At 39.3% G+C, this 17,621-nt stretch overlaps 1 protein-coding gene across 14 annotated transcripts in view; it reads left to right on the top strand.

Moving 5' to 3' along the window:
• Positions 1-17,621, top strand: part of HUWE1 (HECT, UBA and WWE domain containing E3 ubiquitin protein ligase 1) — a 162,440-nt gene that overhangs the window by 69,785 nt on the left and 75,034 nt on the right. For all 14 annotated transcript variants that reach the window (XM_064574095.1, XM_054508125.2, XM_064574093.1 and 11 more), the window contains 7 exons: positions 2,314-2,448; positions 2,941-3,042; positions 3,529-3,609; positions 11,747-11,853; positions 12,018-12,195; positions 13,653-13,744; positions 14,362-14,573. In XM_064574095.1, the coding sequence (XP_064430165.1) occupies positions 2,314-2,448; positions 2,941-3,042; positions 3,529-3,609; positions 11,747-11,853; positions 12,018-12,195; positions 13,653-13,744; positions 14,362-14,573 (907 nt within the window). The remainder of the gene's footprint in view (positions 1-2,313; positions 2,449-2,940; positions 3,043-3,528; positions 3,610-11,746; positions 11,854-12,017; positions 12,196-13,652; positions 13,745-14,361; positions 14,574-17,621) is intronic.

Genomic DNA, 17,621 nt, shown 5'->3' with positions numbered 1-17,621 from the left:
CCCGCGGAGCAGGGAGCCCGATGTGATGTGGGGCTCGATCCCAGGACCCTGGGATCATGACCTGAGCCGAAGGCAGACGCTTAACGACTGAGCCACCCAGGCGCCCCCAGAACAGTGTTTTTCTATGTAAATGATTTGTGTATTGTTTTTCATGAGGATAACTATAAAAGGAGGCACAAGTTGTTGGGAATAGTGATGGAAGGTGAAGCAGATAGTAGGGCTGCAGTAGAGCCCCCCCCCAGTCACTGTGGGATGTTAATCTGTTTTATTTCAAGACTTAATAGCTGTTTTCTAAGTATTGGTTCATTATCTTCTTATTCCCACTAAAATGTAAGCTCCATGAGATCAGGGTACTGTTTTATTCACTGTTCTTTCTTCAACAGTGCCTGATATATTGTAGGTGTGTAAATATGTGTTTGGGAAAGATAAGGAGAATGTAGACTCATTAGGGACCTTATGAAACTATCAGGCTATTCTGAGAAGGAAGAGGAGAGGTGACGAAGTTGTTGAATAGGCAACGTGTTTTAAATCATGAAGTCAAAAAGCTAGGCAACCAGATATTCTTAATCTTTGGGTGCATCATCATGTGTGTTCTTTTTTTTTTTAATCTCCCTGCCCCCCCATGCATAGTTCATGATAATAGTAATAAAGAAAAAAAAAATTACCCAAAACAGCTTTCTTAGAATTTAAATTCTTACTTTGGTGACCCAGGATGTCATTACATGAATCTGTTATCATGTTTATGATAAAGGTATTAAAATTTATAATGCTTTCATTCTTGATACTCAATACCCATAGGAAGCTGTTCCTTTTTCTCTATTGTTTTTCCTGAACACAGTTATTTACATGCATTGCTGTCCCTAGGAACTCCTTTACCCAATTTCTATCTCTGGTTTATTGTGGGCAAGCTGGCATTTGAGTTAATGGGTGAGATCCCAGAGTGTTGATTAAAATGTGACATCTAAATAGAAGACTATTTAAAAGCCTGTTTATTATAAATCAGGTATTGTCAAGCTTGAATATGCATAAGAATAAATTAAAGTGCTTGCTAAAGATGTAGATCTCAGGGGTGCCTGGGTGGCTCAGTTGGTTAAGCATCCAGCTCTTAATTTCAGCTCAGGTCATGATCTCAGGATCGTGAGTTTGAACCCCCCACATCAAATTCTGCACTCATTGTGGAGTCTGCTTGCGATTCTCTCCCTCTCGCCCTCCCCCCGCTTGTGCACTCATGCTCTCTCAAAATAAATAAAATTTTTTAAAAGTTGTAGACCCCATCTGCAATGTTTGATTCAGTAAGTGTGCAAGTGAAGACCAGGAAAATCCATGTTTTTAAAAATTTTTTTAAAGATTTTATTTAGGGCGCCTGGGTGGCTCAGTTGGTTAAGCGACTGCCTTCGGCTCAGGTCATGATCCTGGAGTCCAGGGATCGAGTCCCGCATCGGGCTCCCTGCTCAGCAGGGAGTCTGCTTCTCCCTCTTGTGCTCTCTCTCTCTCTCACTCTCTCTTTCAAATAAATAAATAAATCTTAATAAAATAAAGATTTTATTTATTTAGAGCATGTACAAGCAGGGGGTGGGAACGGCAGAGGGAGAGAGAGAATCTCAAACAGGCTCCCTGCTGAGTGCAGAGCCCTACTTGGGGCATGATCCTACAACCCTGAGATCATGACCTGAGCTGAAAACAAGAGTCAGATGCTTAAACAACTGAGCCACCCAGGCACCCCAGGAAATCCACATTTTTAACAACCAATCTAGGTGATTCTGATGTATTTGTAGAGAAAATTTTATATTCAATAAAATGGTTACAAAACTATGAGTTTGTGCTTCCTGTATATAAGTAGGCACAAGTATGTATGTTTGTATATGTATAAAAAGATTGGAAGAAAGTATTTCAAAATATAAACAATGGTTTATTACTATTGGAGCTTAATTATATTTTACATATTGTAAGAAGTAATTATCTTGTACTTCATTAAAATTAGAAAAAGCTCTACCTACAGTCTGCTACCTACCAGTAGTGTGTGAAATTGCATGTTTTACCTACCACTATTTTTCCTCCCACATTGGTGGCTGAGAAATATTGAAGGGGATTTCTTTTGAAGGAATGTTTTTAACTTGCATGTCTTAAATAACTGGTGCTATTAAATACCTTTCTATTTGTGGAAAGCTTACATTTTTATTTTGGGTCTCAGTATCATAATCTGTCACCATTTTTATATCATTTATCTCGCCTTAATGGGAAAAAAATTTCTCAGTCGTTCTTTTGGTGGTGCTTTTATTCTAACTAGTTTTTTTATCATAACTTTTACTTTAGTTGCAGATGTGACTATGGAAACTAGTCCAGGCTCATCCATCTCTATGGAGCACCGGCTAGATGTTGAATTAAGGGCATCAAGTTCTAGTAGCAGCACTAGCCTCTCCTCTGGCTCTGGCCCTGGCCCCCGTCCTGGTGGGTAGACAAGTAGATACCCAGTCTTTCACACTGAATTACTAAACTAGTCAAGAAGGTACTTTGGGAGCAGCTTCAGTGGTACAGTTGGAGGTTTGCTTCTTAGGACTATACATGTTACTTTGCCATTCTGGTGTCCATTTTCTCATATTAACATTTATTTCATAGTTTTCCAACTGTTCACACGTTATTTTATCAAAGCAGCCATGTCAGAGATCAGATAATATCTAAAACAGGAATTGAGGATCAGAGAGTTAATCTTCTTACTTGCACTTTTACTTCAGTCTTTTCATTTTAGTATTAGTTTTGTGTAGTTCTTGGTGATTTATTTTCCCAGTTTTCAAAGCTTCCCAATATCCAGAGATCTTCACTTCGAATGTCTGCTAGTGTTGATATAGTGTATATGCATCTCTTAAAAAATTGTTTTATGTGCCTGCCCATTGTGGTCTAATGGTGAACTCAGTATAATCCTCCATCTTTCTCCCTTGCCAGGAGTCCAGTGTATTCCACAAAGAGCAGCACTTCTCAAATCCATGTTGAATTTCCTCAAGAAGGCCATTCAAGACCCTGCTTTCTCAGATGGCATACGACATGGTATTTGATTTTAAATTCTTTCTTGAAGGATGTTTGACTCTCTCCAAAGATTAGTTCTTTTGATACTGATGCTACTCTTGTAGTAAGACAGGCTTAAGAAAAGGCATGCCATTTTGAATAGCTTTTAGTCATTTCGTGTCACTTTTCCTTGACCTAAGGATTCTCTAGCTATTTTCATAATGATTCACCCATTTTTTTTCCTTTTTCAGCTTTTGACTCTGTGCTCACTTCCAGCCTGCTACTCCACTTTGTCTGTGTCTGTATTCTTTTCTTCTTTGACCCACTGTTAAGAGGCTATTTCATGGACAAAGAATAAATAATAGAATATGAGGAGGAGTGAAGTAGAAACCATTAGAGTGGAATCAACACAGGAGTTTGTTTACCACAGTGGTGGTATATATAATATATTGCTCCATCATCTCTACCCATCAAACTACTTCTGGACTGATCATATTCTCCTTGATGTTCACTTTTCTTTTCTCTTAGTGATGGATGGTTCTCTCCCTACCTCCCTGAAGCACATCATCAGTAATGCAGAATACTATGGCCCATCACTCTTCCTCCTAGGTAAGTGGTATTGATAGTTGGCTATACCAAGCTAGAATAACCGGGCAGCGTTCTCTGTATATTTTATATCTTTATAGTGTTTTACTGTCCACCTTTGTCCTCTGTGTTATTATGTATCTTTCTAGTTGGTGATGAAATAAAGGTCAGAATTCAGTTTCAAATATCCATTTCTTTGAATGCCAAATATACCTTCTATAAGCAGTATATTATAAATCATTTGTGATACGTAATATTGTACATTGTGCTGTACTTAACATTGCAAGTGTGATAAGCATGTCTTTATTCAATGGTTAGTCCCAATCTTGGTCTGGAAAATTCAGTCAGCATGGTTTCCATTCTTAGCACTGAATGTCAGATCCACAAACTGTAATATAGAAAATTGTTTCTCACTGTAGAAAATGCAGTTTGGGAAGCTGTGGGTACTTTGTAATTATTTGTAAAAATGCCTTGCAATTTTATGTTAGCAATACTCTGCGTATTGCTGTTGTTAAAACTTCATTTTTATTAACTGTCATTTATTGAGTGCCATACATATTCAGGACAGTGAGATACGTCAGTTTCTAGAATTCTCCTTAAAACTAAAGGAATGTAGTGGGAAGTGTAGAAATAAAACCTCCTTGTACCAGTAGCACATGTTTTTTTAATACTTTGGGGTATCTGGAGGGAGTAGTTTTGGCTACTACAATTTAGGTACTTGTCCCCTTGCTGAAGCAGATTCAGGTTTTTATATTTTAAGTTTATATCCTGTGACCTTGCTAAATTCACTTAGTAGTTCATAATTGCTTTGTTAATTTCTTAAGATATTCTGTATAGTCTTCTCATCTACAAATAGTTCTTCTTTTAATAATCATTTTGCTTTTTATGGCTTACTGCATTGGCAAAGATTTCCAATACAATGCCAAATAGAAGTGGTGAGAATGGGCCTCTTCACTTTGTTCCCAAACTCAGGGGAAAGCATTTAGTATTTCACCACTAAATTTGAGGTTAGCAGAAGGTTTTGTTCCTCTTTATCAGGTTGAGGAAGTATTCCCTTATACTATAGCAACTCCATCTTGACATGGAGAGACACCCTCCCAAGTTTAGGTTCATATGGCAGAACTCATGACAGCAGTCTTTGGTACGATTGAAGATTTGTTACACAGGTGGAGAAGTCCCAAGTTAAGATGCAGGGAAGAAGGATGGCTCTCTCTGGGAGAAAGTCCCAAAACAGAGAAAAGCAAGTGCACAGTCATCAAGCGGAAGTTTAAAGGAGGCAGCAAGAGGACATGTGTGCTTATGGGGTGGAGGCAGGGAGCAGGTGATCCCTCAGAATGACACAGGAAGCCAGAAATGAGACTTAGAGCACTAAAGCAAACATAGTGGAGGTCAAAATTCCTTCTCTAGAATTCATCCTTGCTGTTGGAATTAGCATAGTAACCTTCCTGGTTTACTATAAATAACTTGTACTTGAGAGGGACCAAATTTGCAAAGCCAACTCAAAATAATTAGGCCAACAATTATTATTGTAGCTCCATAAATGATAGTGTAGAGCCTTTCACTGTAGCCAGAAGGAGACAGCCAGGAAAAAAAATTAATGGGGGCCTGAGAATCTCTTGGCACATTTTTTAGTGTAGTTGGCTGTTTATTTTGTTTGTTTGTTTTATTTGAACTATTCTGGATACCTTATCTGTATTATTGACCCACATGCAGCAGGAAGTCCCCTTTTTTGTCCGCCACCTTAAAATAACAGTTTAATACCAATCTGTTTTAAGATTTTATTTTTTTATTTATTTTAGAGAGAGAAAGTGCACACACGTGCACAAGCGGGCGGTGGAGTGGGGAGAGAAGGGGGAAAGAATCTCAAGAAGACTCTGCACTCGGTGTGGAGCCCAATGCAAGGCTTGATCCCACGACCCCAAGATTGTGACCTGAGCTGAAACCAAGAGTCGGACGCTCAACCAACTGAGCCACCCAGGCAGCCCCAATCTTTTTACCAGTTATAGCAACTAGACTTCTTTTTCCCTCATTAAGGGCTTCTAAGGCTTGAGCTGTTTGGTTTATGTGGTTGGCCAGGAGTTGTGCCATCGCGTGGGTAGCCTCTAGAGGAAGCATCTATGTCACAGAATTAAAAACACCTAATCTTGTGCCCATTACACCAAAGACGGTGATGCAGCCCAATATAAAAGATAAAAAGATGGCCCAGTGCTCCCTTTTGTGGCAAGACTTGATGAACAAGCTGGACATTCTGGTTTGATCTAGGGTACCTGGATACTAAATACCCCTAAGACACAGGTCAGGGTGTATGGATTAGAAGGGAGCAGTTGGTGGAATAGAGTGTATGACCTTGCTGAATAGGAGTTGTGTCATAGGAGATCCAGTAGCCCAAGGTGCTTGGAGGGTGGAGCTTCTAGTGGCCAAATTATATCAGAGCAGACATGCGAGGGCAGAATAGTCCCAACAAGAGGGACATCATTGTCTAGACTCCAGATTGGTGGGGAAGGCTAGGAAGGGCATGAAGTCAGTAAGGAAGCTCTGTTGAGGTTGTGCTGTCCTGCTGCAACAGTTCTATGATAAAACCAACCAAATAAAGATTGACTCTTCCCAAATTCAACCTCTGACTCTTCTACCCCACTTTTATACCCAACTGTATCCCTTTCTAATTTCCCCAACTGCCTTTCCTTCTCTCGTTTCTGTTCCTAGACTAGCTGATGCCAACGCCATGGTGGTGGTTATTTAACCAGAGAGGTTGGCAGATAGTCAATATGAATATTGAAAACCTCCCAGGGGACAAGAGTTATTTGTATAACATTGCCTGGGCTTGGGCATCTGTTAGCATTGCTAGAGTTTTTAGTGCTCAGGTGACCTTCTCTGTTACCATTATATAAATACTGTCTTTCAAGTTGAGGAAGATGGGAAATCTTGGTGCAGTGATGGTGGAATAATGGATAGTGAAATGTGAGACTGTCAGATTAAGGAAAGTCAGCTGATAGGGCCATTGGAATTGTGACGGGTGTTATGGCCACCCATTACAGGGGCAGTTAACATTTGGGGCTGTCACCACTGAGGCTGGGATTATCAGTTGTGCTGAAGTCATCATCTAGGATAGTGGGTTGATGGGAGTCCTGGCCTAACCCCAAAACTTTGATGGAAGGTTTTATACATTTGAGAAATAATTACAGAAGTGATTTTGAGTATTCCTTTGTCTCTAGGAGTTACAGAGTAATTTCTTACTGGGAACTATGGACTGATTGAATATCCCCAAACAGTTGAGGTCACAGCATGGGGATAAAGGAGCCCAAGTAGTTTGGCATTGAGTCGGAATGGTAGATTCCCAGACGCAGGCCATGAGCCAAATCTAGCATTGCTAGGCCAACCAGAACCAGAATGTTCCATAATATTTTCAGACCTGTTGAGATCTGTAGGTCTTGGCATGTTGGAGGTGTCGGTTTATTATTGAAGTCACAGGCATTGTTATCCCAGGTCCTGTAGTGGTATAAGGTGGATCCAGAGCTAGCATCCCTACTTAAGAATGTTACTACTGGGAACTAATTTAAGATCTTCCTTTACTTTTTAGGGCGCCTGGGTGGCTCAGTCGTTAAGCGTCTGCCTTCGGCTCAGGTCATGATCCCAGGGTCCTGGGATCGAGTCCCACATCGGGCTCCCTGCTCGGCAGGAAGCCTGCTTCTTGCTCTCCCACTCCCCCTGCTTGTGTTCCTGCTCTTGCTATTTCTCTCTCTGTCAAATAAATAAATAAAATCTTTAAAAAACAACAAAAACAAAACAAAACAAAAAAAAAAGATCTTCCTTTACTTTTTAGAAGAACCATAAAATTGTAGGTGTGGGAACAGGCAGGCACCGAGACCTCCATTTACAAAGAGGGACCTCCAGTTAGTGAACCTTTAAAACTATTATATTGGGAAAAGACTTTAGCAAAGACCTTTTTTCTGGCATACAGAATAGTCTGAAAGGGCAGAGGCCCTCAATTTTCAGTGGATCCCATTCTGTTATCCACTTTAAATACAGGCACCAATCTAGCATAGGTTGCACCAAGATCAAAAAAGGGGCAGTGTCTTTAAGTGAGAAGGGATTCTGTTTGGTTATTATAGATTCATACATGGAAAGTTCCTTTTATGGCTAGAAAAGGAATAGGGAGGTCCTCGTTGCATTTTGTTAGGATGTCATATGACTTAAAAGGTTGAGAGTTCAGGATAACTAAGATAAAGTGGGTAAAAGACCCATTTAGGAGAACATTGTCCATTTTTTTTAAATTTAAGAGCATGCCCTTAAGTAGGCTATTATGTTTTTGTGTTAGGTCTGCTGTTTGCAGAGGATAAGACAAATCAGAAGTTCCAGGTGATGCCTTGTTTTTATTGCCTGTGCCCAGACTGAATGAATAAAATGTGTACCCACATCAGGTCAGAGTTATTTGGAAGCTAAAAGGAAACTAACATTTAGTGAGGCCTGTATTAAGTGTTGGCAGTAGCATGGCAGGAGGGATAAACCAAGAGCAGGCTTGTGTAACATTGAATCTTTGTGAGGGAATAGTAACTTGCACCAGCAGATTGGGGCAGTGGCTTAATAAAATGAATTTGCCAGTCAGAGAAGGAGTATTCACCCCTTTGTATGGATTCCCATTGACCATGATACCAATGGCAGGACAGGGTGCAAAGATCACATTGGTAGGCTAGCGTTTGGGCCAGGGCCAGTAGCATTGGATGCTATGGCACTGAGCCCAAATTTTAAGGGTCTGGAGACTGAGATCACTGGAAGTCTCATGGGACCTGTTGAGCTGAGGGCAGGGAGTAATATCTGAGCTTATATGAGAAGTGTGAACAAGTTAGTCAGCTAGGGCATAAAAATGAGGTTCCTGTGTGGCAACCTTGGTATGAGTTGAGACATCAAACTTTAATTGTAATACGTGAAGTCTGAGCAGCAGTATGTTCCCAATGTAGAAAGCCTGATAGGGCATGATACTGAATGTGGTAACTTTTGAGCCCATCGACCAACAACCCACTGAGGCTACCCAGTTAGCTACCATCTGGGAGTCTATAAAAATATGAACAGTGGTCATACCTTGATTGAGGTGTCCTCCAGTGCCAAAATGACTATGGTCTGCTCTCTAGTTGGGCTGACTCTTGAAGACCCATCCTTTATCAGGAGTGACCTGGTCATGGGTTGGAAAGCAGCAACTTTCCAGCAGGTTCCATCACATGTGATTAGGGTTAATGCCATCTGTAACATAAATGGACTCTGTTTTTACTGGAGTTCCTATTCAATGAAGGTGTGTCCCTATGCTTTTAAGACAAAAGCCGGAGGCTGTGAGTTCAAGTTTTGACTTATTTTGGACCTTTAACTATAATTTACTTTGTCTACTCTTCACATTTTAAAAGATATTTTAGGTGTTTAATCCAGCTTTTAGTCGTTTTCAGAATGATTTATTAAAGTATTGTGCCTTTTTATCTTGAAGAATTTTCTATGTTGGTGTATTTTTTTGTGATCACCAATATGTTTGTTTTTCTTTTTCCTAGAGTCTTGTGTCTTAATTTTTTTCATATTCTGAATCTTACACTAGCTTTTTTACTCCTTTTTTGGTAATGGTTACTCTTACATTTTATTGACATCTAAACTTCAAAAATTTCTTACTCTGTCTTCTGCCAGACTGGACAACATAAGATCTTCAACCTGCCTTCACATCACCCCTTTCTCATCATTTTCATTGTCCTTTTTTAGTAACTCTTTGACTTTCCTTTTCTGATTCATGTTTCAGTTTTGTTGGATGGAGTGCATCTTCGGGTAATTTTTAAAGTGTCATACTTCTTTTCCTTTCAGAATTTTGTGGACATTTCTCCATTGTCTTCTAATGTTACATATTTTAGGTAACCATGATGTTAAACTGGTTCTTGTTCCTTTGTAGGTAACTTCATTTTCTCTTTGCTCTAGGAGTTTACAAATTTCACCAGGACCTACTTAGTTCTATTTCTTTTCAGTATTCTTTCATAGCACTTGGTTAGGCCCTTTTTAAAATCTGATAAATTTTTCTTGCTTCAGGAAAATTCCTTTGGTTCCTTTTAACTTAAGTATTCTCTCTTGGAAACCCTATTGTATAGCTAGTACTCCTACCATGTTGATCTCATGTCACTTTCTGAGAGAATTTCTCTGTATAATCTTTCAAGATGCCTATTGCAGTATCAAATTTTTAATTTTTTCTTACAAACTTTGTAAATTTCTAATTATTTCCTTATTCTTAAGGGACCCTTTGTCTTAACACATTATTGCTGTTTTATGGATTTTGTAGGTTCTAGAATGTGATTTTTATCATTAATTTTTTAAGAGTTATCTTTCATTATTTAATTTATAGTTGCTAGGTTCCACATGGAGCCATTTGGTTTTTGTGATTCCTTTTTAAAATTCTAATATTTGCAGGGGGAAGTAAATTAAAAAAATTCTAATATTTGGTCATTTGTTAATTTTAAAAGAGGGTTTAAACTGTCCCATTGCACAGTAGCATTATGACATAGCATTATAGTTAGACCATGGTAAAATAACAGATTTGATGTCTTAGTAACTTCTAGTAGAACACTAATTTTAGTTTATGAATACTCAATTTTAGTAACCTCTTGTAATTTAGACATTTGTAAAAAAAAAAAAATGTATGGAAGGTTGTATTATATACCAGTAGGAACCCAAAAAAGGACTGTATTTTCCATAAGTTTATAGTCCATCAGGCCATTGACAACTGTTGGTCCCTAGTAATTGTCATATATTTGCTATTTCAATGACACTTGGAGTAGATTCACCCTCTTTGTCAGGTTTTAAAATCAAAATTTTTAAATCTCATACAATGATTTGGGAAACCTTGTCTTAATTGCTCCTAGAAGGTTTAATAACCTCACATCTAAAACTGTCAGTTTAGGGACACCTGGGTGGCTCAGTCGGTTAAGCATCTGCCTTCAGCTCAGGTCATGATCCCAGGGTCCTGGGATTGAGTCTTGCATCTGGCTCCTTGTTCAGCGGGGAGCCTGCTTCTCCCTCTGCCTGCCGCTCCCCCTGCTTGTGTGCGTGCGCACTCTGTCTTTCTCTGACAGATGAATACATCTTTTTTAAAAGTAATAAAACTGTTGGTTTGGTGCCTTTCTGTTACTTGGTATTTTTTAAGAAATTCTTGTGGTTATTAGGTTAGTCTGCTTTGCTATCATTTCTTGAGAGTCAATTGTTATGACATTTTCTTACAAAAGCGTTGCATTTCACTTGTTAGCATACAGTTTGTAAAAGAATTTTATTTGTTCTGAATCCTGTTCGATCTCCTTTTTTCATTGCTGACATATTGCTTGCTTTTCTTGGATTTCCCATAAGCTTGTAAGCTTTTTCAGTCTTTTCAGAGGGTTAGTTATTGGTTTTAATTATTCGTGCTTTTTGCTTGCGGTTTCACTTTTTTTTCCTATTATTTCTAGCTTCACTTTTGGTTACCTTTTAGTGAATGCATTAATTTCCCCTTGAGCACTGATAATAGTCTATAAGCCCATGTTAAATATCATATTGTCAAAAATTGGTCAGATTACATACCTAAGAACTCTTAACATTGCTAGTGGTATTTTAAAATTGCTAAAAGGCTTTTGAGAAGACATTTTGTCCATTCCATCAGTTGTTTACATTCACTTCAATCCAGCAAACCACCCCCCCATCTTAGATATTTTCCCTGCATTTTAAAGAAAAAAGGATGTGTTTTTAGGTTTATCGGTTCTCATAATTTTGGACTGGTTTATATCCACGGTGGTTCATGTATTTAGTGGAACATGATCTGGTGTATGTAGTGAAATGATTTCTATAATCAAGCTAATTAACAAATCATCTCATATAGTTACCTTTTTTTCACTTGATAAAAGCACTGAAATCTACTCTCTTGGTATATTTTTCAGTATTCAATATGGTATTATTAATTATCATTATACCTGTACATTGCCCATAAAAATCTTGAAAGTTTGTCACCTAATTCTTAATAGTGACCTTCTGATGAAGCAGTATTAGGGGCATTCATTTCAGAGTAAGTACAAGTATTTAAATTGTTGTACATAGAGTATGTTTTTTTTCAGCCTTTGGAATTTTATTGTTAATACCTGTGAAGAATCTCTCAATTTCTCCTATTTCTCATCTTTTTTAGCTACTGAAGTGGTGACTGTGTTTGTATTTCAAGAACCATCACTGCTATCCTCACTCCAGGACAATGGATTAACAGATGTCATGCTTCATGCACTGCTTATCAAAGATGTGAGTCCTTTACTGCTTCTCTGTAAAGAATGCTCTGTGCATACCCCTCCCCACAATATATCCCTCCCCTACTCACTCACTCTGCAATACCCTGGTCAAAGTTTCGTGGCATCTACACCTGAACACTTTCAGAGGTCTTCAAACTCACTTGATCTTCTTTCTAGGTTCCTGCTACCCGTGAAGTCCTTGGCTCCCTCCCAAATGTATTCAGTGCACTCTGCTTGAATGCCCGAGGTCTTCAGTCATTTGTACAGTGTCAGCCTTTTGAACGTCTTTTCAAAGTTCTTCTGTCTCCAGATTACCTCCCAGCCATGCGAAGGAGGAGGAGTTCTGATCCTCTTGGTAAGTCACCAGGATTTATCTTAAAATAATTGGTTTACTGTTGTGCCAAGATTTTAGATGATTATCAAGGCACCAATTGGTAAGAAAACCCTTTCTTGACCTCACGTCATTTCTCTGGCTAGGGGTACTAAGCTTAATGGGAATTATCACTATAGTTATCACTGTAGCACTATATACATTGTATTGCAGGTAAAAAGAATACTTCACCCTTATCCTCTGCCCATAATATTTTCATGCTTCTCAACAGTTCATTGTGTGTGTGTGTGTGTGTTTTCAAAAGTTCAAAGTTTTAATCCAAATTTGTACAAGTGTTGGGAAAACCAAACTTTGGCCATAGAAACCTTGCCCTTGCCCTTCCTGGGCCACCGAAGGAACTAGATCACGTCCCAGGTGCCCTGAGTGGCTCCAGATCTTCAGGCAGTACCTCCAGGCCATGCCCTCACGCTCCAATTGGCTGTAGCATTTGGGCGGGTCAGAAGCTAAACTGTAGCAGAGTGACTCACAGAGGCTGTGCCCCCTCCTCTTGGGTTAGGGCAGGATTCCCCACGTGGATTCCCAGGAGGTGGGACCTACACTACACCGCTACCTCAGTGGGATTACCCATGGGAGCAGGAATTATCCAGTGGAGATCTTGGGGGCAAGTTCACCTAGGGTTCAGGGTCTGGCACAAGGGGAAAAGGGTCTCCTTGGGAGTCCAAATTTCCACCTATCACCATTCCACAAAATGTCACTTTGACGCCTCAGTGGCCAGAGCTTGAGAGAGACTAAGGACTTGAGCCCAGTGACCTTTGGATGTCGGCAAATAAGGGGTGGTGCTCCTCGGACTGTCAACAACAGTTCATTGTTAGATGTACTGTCATGGTGCTAGTGAGAAACGGGTATTAGGGGCAGTATATTTCCAGGAGTAGCAACAAGAGATACGAAGTCCTGAGCTATTGATCTTAGTAATCTTCTGTTCTAATATCCAAGTCCCCAAAATAGTCACAAATGAATAGATTTCCTTCTCAGTGTATTTGAGACCAGATTATTGAGGAATAGTGAGAAGGTAGGGCTCCAGAAAGAATCCAGTTTTCACAGGTGTGCTTTGTCCTTTCAGCCACCACTGTAGCATTCTAGCCATTGTCATTCTCTGTTGGGGCAGCCAGAGGATTAATGGTTTATGCTTCTTTCTTTTCTCTCTCTCTTTACAATACTACTTCAGACCTTGGCAGTAGAGATTGCCAGGGTAGAATGTAGTATACGCGGTTATCTTAAAATATGCTCAATAGGCTGGTGAGGTTTTCTTCTTCCTCCCCAATGACTTGCTTTCAGAAGTTGGTGTGAATTCATTTGAGAAAGCATGACATTAAAAAAATCACAACCACCAGCTCAGTTTCTTCTTTCCTCCTCATTGGCAGAGAAGATAGCTCAAATTCTGTTTTCTTCCGTCTTTCTAACAGTTCGTTTTTTGCTTTAAGGGGATACTGCATCTAACCTGGGGAGTGCTGTTGATGAGCTCATGAGACATCAGCCCACCCTCAAAACAGATGCAACGACTGCGATCATCAAGGTGGGAAGTGATAAGGTTGACCGTGGGCATGAGAGAGCAGTTAAGGGGGTTTTTAAGAAAAAAAAAAAACTTGGCCTACTAGAGGTCATTTGGATTCTTGGGCTAGGCCTAGAAGAGGATTATGTCTACCTTATTTTCTCCATGTCCTTGGGTTGGTCCTTTGTCCCCCTCCCCCAAAAAGTAACCTAAGTATTGCTTTTTTCTATAGGATATTAACAAGTTGCCAGGATTTAGCTTCTATTTGTAAAAGCGTATTACTTTTTCTAATCTTTGTTTCTTGATTTTTTTTTCACATTTAGTATCCCTGCCAGTTGCCTGTATATAGTGTATGAGTTCCTGGTGCTTGTGAATTAGGACATGGAGTCAGATTAGTCATGCAGTCACTTAACATCTATGTGACCCTGAACAAGTTATTTAACTTCAGAACTTCAGTTCCCTTGTTTGTAAAATAGGATTGAGGACTATATTCCAAGAGTGATGTATGATACATACATACGTACATGTGTATAAAGTGTTTTGGCAATTCTGTGTATAACACATAGAAAATGCTCCAAAAATGTTAGTTGTCCCCCATTTCTTATTTACTAATAAATAATCCTATTTCCTGTGTCTTTCAGTTACTTGAAGAAATCTGTAATCTTGGAAGAGACCCTAAATACATCTGTCAGAAGCCATCAATCCAGAAGGCAGATGGCACTGCCACTGCTCCTCCTCCAAGATCTAATCATGCTGCAGAAGAGGCCTCTAGTGAGGATGAGGAGGAAGAAGAAGTACAGGCCATGCAGAGCTTTAATTCTACCCAACAGAATGAAACCGAGCCTAATCAGCAGTAAGTGTTCGCAAGACAGGTTCCCTAGTCTTGTGATCTTAGGCATGTCATTTTCGTCCATAAAAGCGAGGGTGTTGGTTCATTATAAGGTTCTTCAAGCCCTAAGAGTCTAGATTTTTCTTTCTTTGACCATTGTGTGTCATTTATGCTTTCATATTTAATTGTATTGGTTGCCTTAGCAAGGTGTCTTTCTTTAAAATTTGTTGATGGAATTGAATCAGTTCACTATATCAAGTTGATGGGCTTTTCTCAGAGGACTTTTCCCCATTGTTGATTTGGTATTTGCATCATTGCTTGATTGTTTCCATAAGTGAGTACATAATGAAACATTGCACTTTTGAAGCCTATTTCCTAAGTCTTTAAAAATTACAGGGATTTGTTGTTGGTTGGTCTTTGCTTTTGTTTGATTACTATCAGTTTATTCTAGATAAATTAGAAGTCTTTGGAATGTACTATATGATTATAACCGGGCACAGTAGATTATTTATTTAAGTTTTGTTTTTACATAAAAATTGACTACCTGGATGGTGAAATGGGGATTGGCTTAAAGACTGCTGGGTGGTAGTGGATAGTCTACCAGGCTCTTTGAGCTTATATTGTTCACATGCAAGGGATGAAACGTAACTTGTAGCTGTAACTCTTAATCACATTCATGCTAGAAGAGGGTGTGATTCCTCTGAACTGTCACGCATTTATCCATTTAATAAGTGTTCTTTTGGTTTATAGATAACTAGGTCTGAGAAAAGCAGGAATGTTTTAGGTGTGGATATGATTGGGTTTGGGCTGGTCTTGAAGGATGGCTTGGAACTTGAGAAAATTATGGCAGAATACATAGAAGGAGCAAAGGCCTAGACTCCAAAACTGGTGTGCCATCTTGGAGCTCTAGGAAGTGATGAGCCTGTTGGTATGAGGTTTGTTTGGAGGGTTTCTTTTTTTCTTTTTTCTTTTCTTTTTTTTGAGGAGATGCATTAACTACTAAATACGTTGCTTTGTTGAGCAGATGTCTTACCCTTGTCTGAGATGGCAACTCTACCTTCATTCTAGCAGCATCTTCTATTTTGATTTGATTAAAATGTTCTCTTTCCGGAAAAGGAAGACGCCTGAAAGAAAGCAAGACTTTATATGCAGAGGAGTCAGAATCTGTGCTTACTTGCCACACCCTTGATTGTCAGCCACCCTGCTGGGATATGGTTTCCTTTCCTGACTACAAGACAAGGGAAGGATTTCTTAAACTTGATGAGTGGGAGGGTGGCTTTGAGTGAGGCTGTGCATGTTCATCTGCATATAACTTTTTCTCTACCTGAATATCTTACAGACACCTTAGATCTAATGTGCCCAGATTTTAAGCTGTCATAGTAAATTGACGTTTTCTCACACCCTTGTATTTTTTCACTCCATGCTTTTCTTGGGATATGTGTCACTGTGTTCTATCCATATTTGTCCCCCCAACCCCAAATTATCTTATCTCCTTTTCTATCTACCAAATTCCTGCAAAGCCAGCTCAAATGTCACATTCTTAAAGGAGCTTTTCCTTTTACCTCCAAACGGGAAGTCAGTCTTTGTGTTCTTCCAAAAGTGTTGTTAGAATTATTCATATATTGTGATGGTTTCTCCCATTAATCTGTATGCTCCACCAGGGCAGGGACAATGTCTCATTTTACAGTGTATCCTAATTTTGGGGGTATAGCTCAGGGGGTAGAGCATTTGACTGCAGTGTATCCTAATTACTTTGTATGTAGCAGATAATCGGTCAGTAAATGTTCGTTTGGTGCTTTGATGGAATAACTCCAGAGCATTAGATGAAGGATTTCCTGAGCCTTAAATGCCAAGAGAGGTGGGTCCTAATGAAACATGAATGAGAATGAAGACATAGTAAAAATGTAGGCACCCACAGCATTAATACTCTACCATAGAGTTAGTCATATGTAGCTTCTAAAGCTACAGAGGATCCTAGTACTTGGTACTCCATGGTATTGATGTTTTCCTATACTCTGCATGGTCTGGGTGTTCATCACTACCTCATTCACATAACATACCTAAGAGTCTCACATATATTGACACATACACTTTCCCACTTCTACCACCTTCAGAAGCCTCGATTGGGTCACTCTGTGGATTATTAAGGCTGAAAGGAAAAGCAGGAAACTGCCTAAACTCAACCTTCATCTCGAAAGCCACAATATATTAAAGGGAGTTCTTTTATCTCCTTATCCCAGCTGGTAGTTATGGTGGGAGTTACTTTGTGCCAGTATGGGAAGAGGCTTACAAAAATTGACAGTGTGTGCCATCCTCTCTCCAGAAGTCTTATTTGTATCCCCCAACTCCCCCTCCAATGCAAAATTCTTCAGTGGGACTCCCAAACGAATTCAGTCTCTCATGTCCTCATCTGTTGTCCATGCCTTAAATAAACACATGAGTAAATTTTTTCCAATGTTTTTTATTGAGGTTTAATTTCTATAAACTACACAGATCTTGAAATTCCTATTTCTCTACCCTAAAGCGAGGCAGCTACTTCTTTCTTTTTTTTTTTTTTTTAAGATTTATTTATTTTAGAGAGAGTGCACATTGCCAGGGGGTGGGCAGAGGGAGAGAATCCTCAAGTAGATTCCCCATTGAATGCGGAGCCCAACACAGGGCTCGATCTCACAACCCTGAGATCATGACCTGAGCCAAAACCAAGAGTTGGACGCTTAACCTACTGTGCCAGCCAGGTGCCCCTACTTACTTTAATCATCACTGAATAAATTTGCCTATTCCAGAATATCCTAAAAATACAATAGATGGGTCCTATGTGTGTATCATATCTGATATATGTACTTTCTTGTATCTGGCTTCTGTTGTTCAACGTGTTTTTGAGATTCATCCATGTTGTTGCATCTATCGGTTGTTCCTTTTCATTGCTGAGTAGTGTTTCATTGAATGAATCCACTCCCGTGGATGGATTTTTGAGTTTCCAGGTTTTTCCAGGCTAAAACTATTTTTCTCTTATTTTTTCTAAAATCAGCTTGTATTTGAAAATGGTGTTTATATATGATCTTGAGACATGGT

The sequence above is a fragment of the Mirounga angustirostris genome, unplaced genomic scaffold, assembly GCF_029215605.1.
Source record: "Mirounga angustirostris isolate CCGP_5_RB_7025 unplaced genomic scaffold, mMirAng1.0.hap1 SCAF_11, whole genome shotgun sequence".
Classification (NCBI taxonomy): Eukaryota; Metazoa; Chordata; class Mammalia; order Carnivora; family Phocidae; genus Mirounga; species Mirounga angustirostris.
This window is presented reverse-complemented; position numbering and strand designations above follow the sequence as displayed.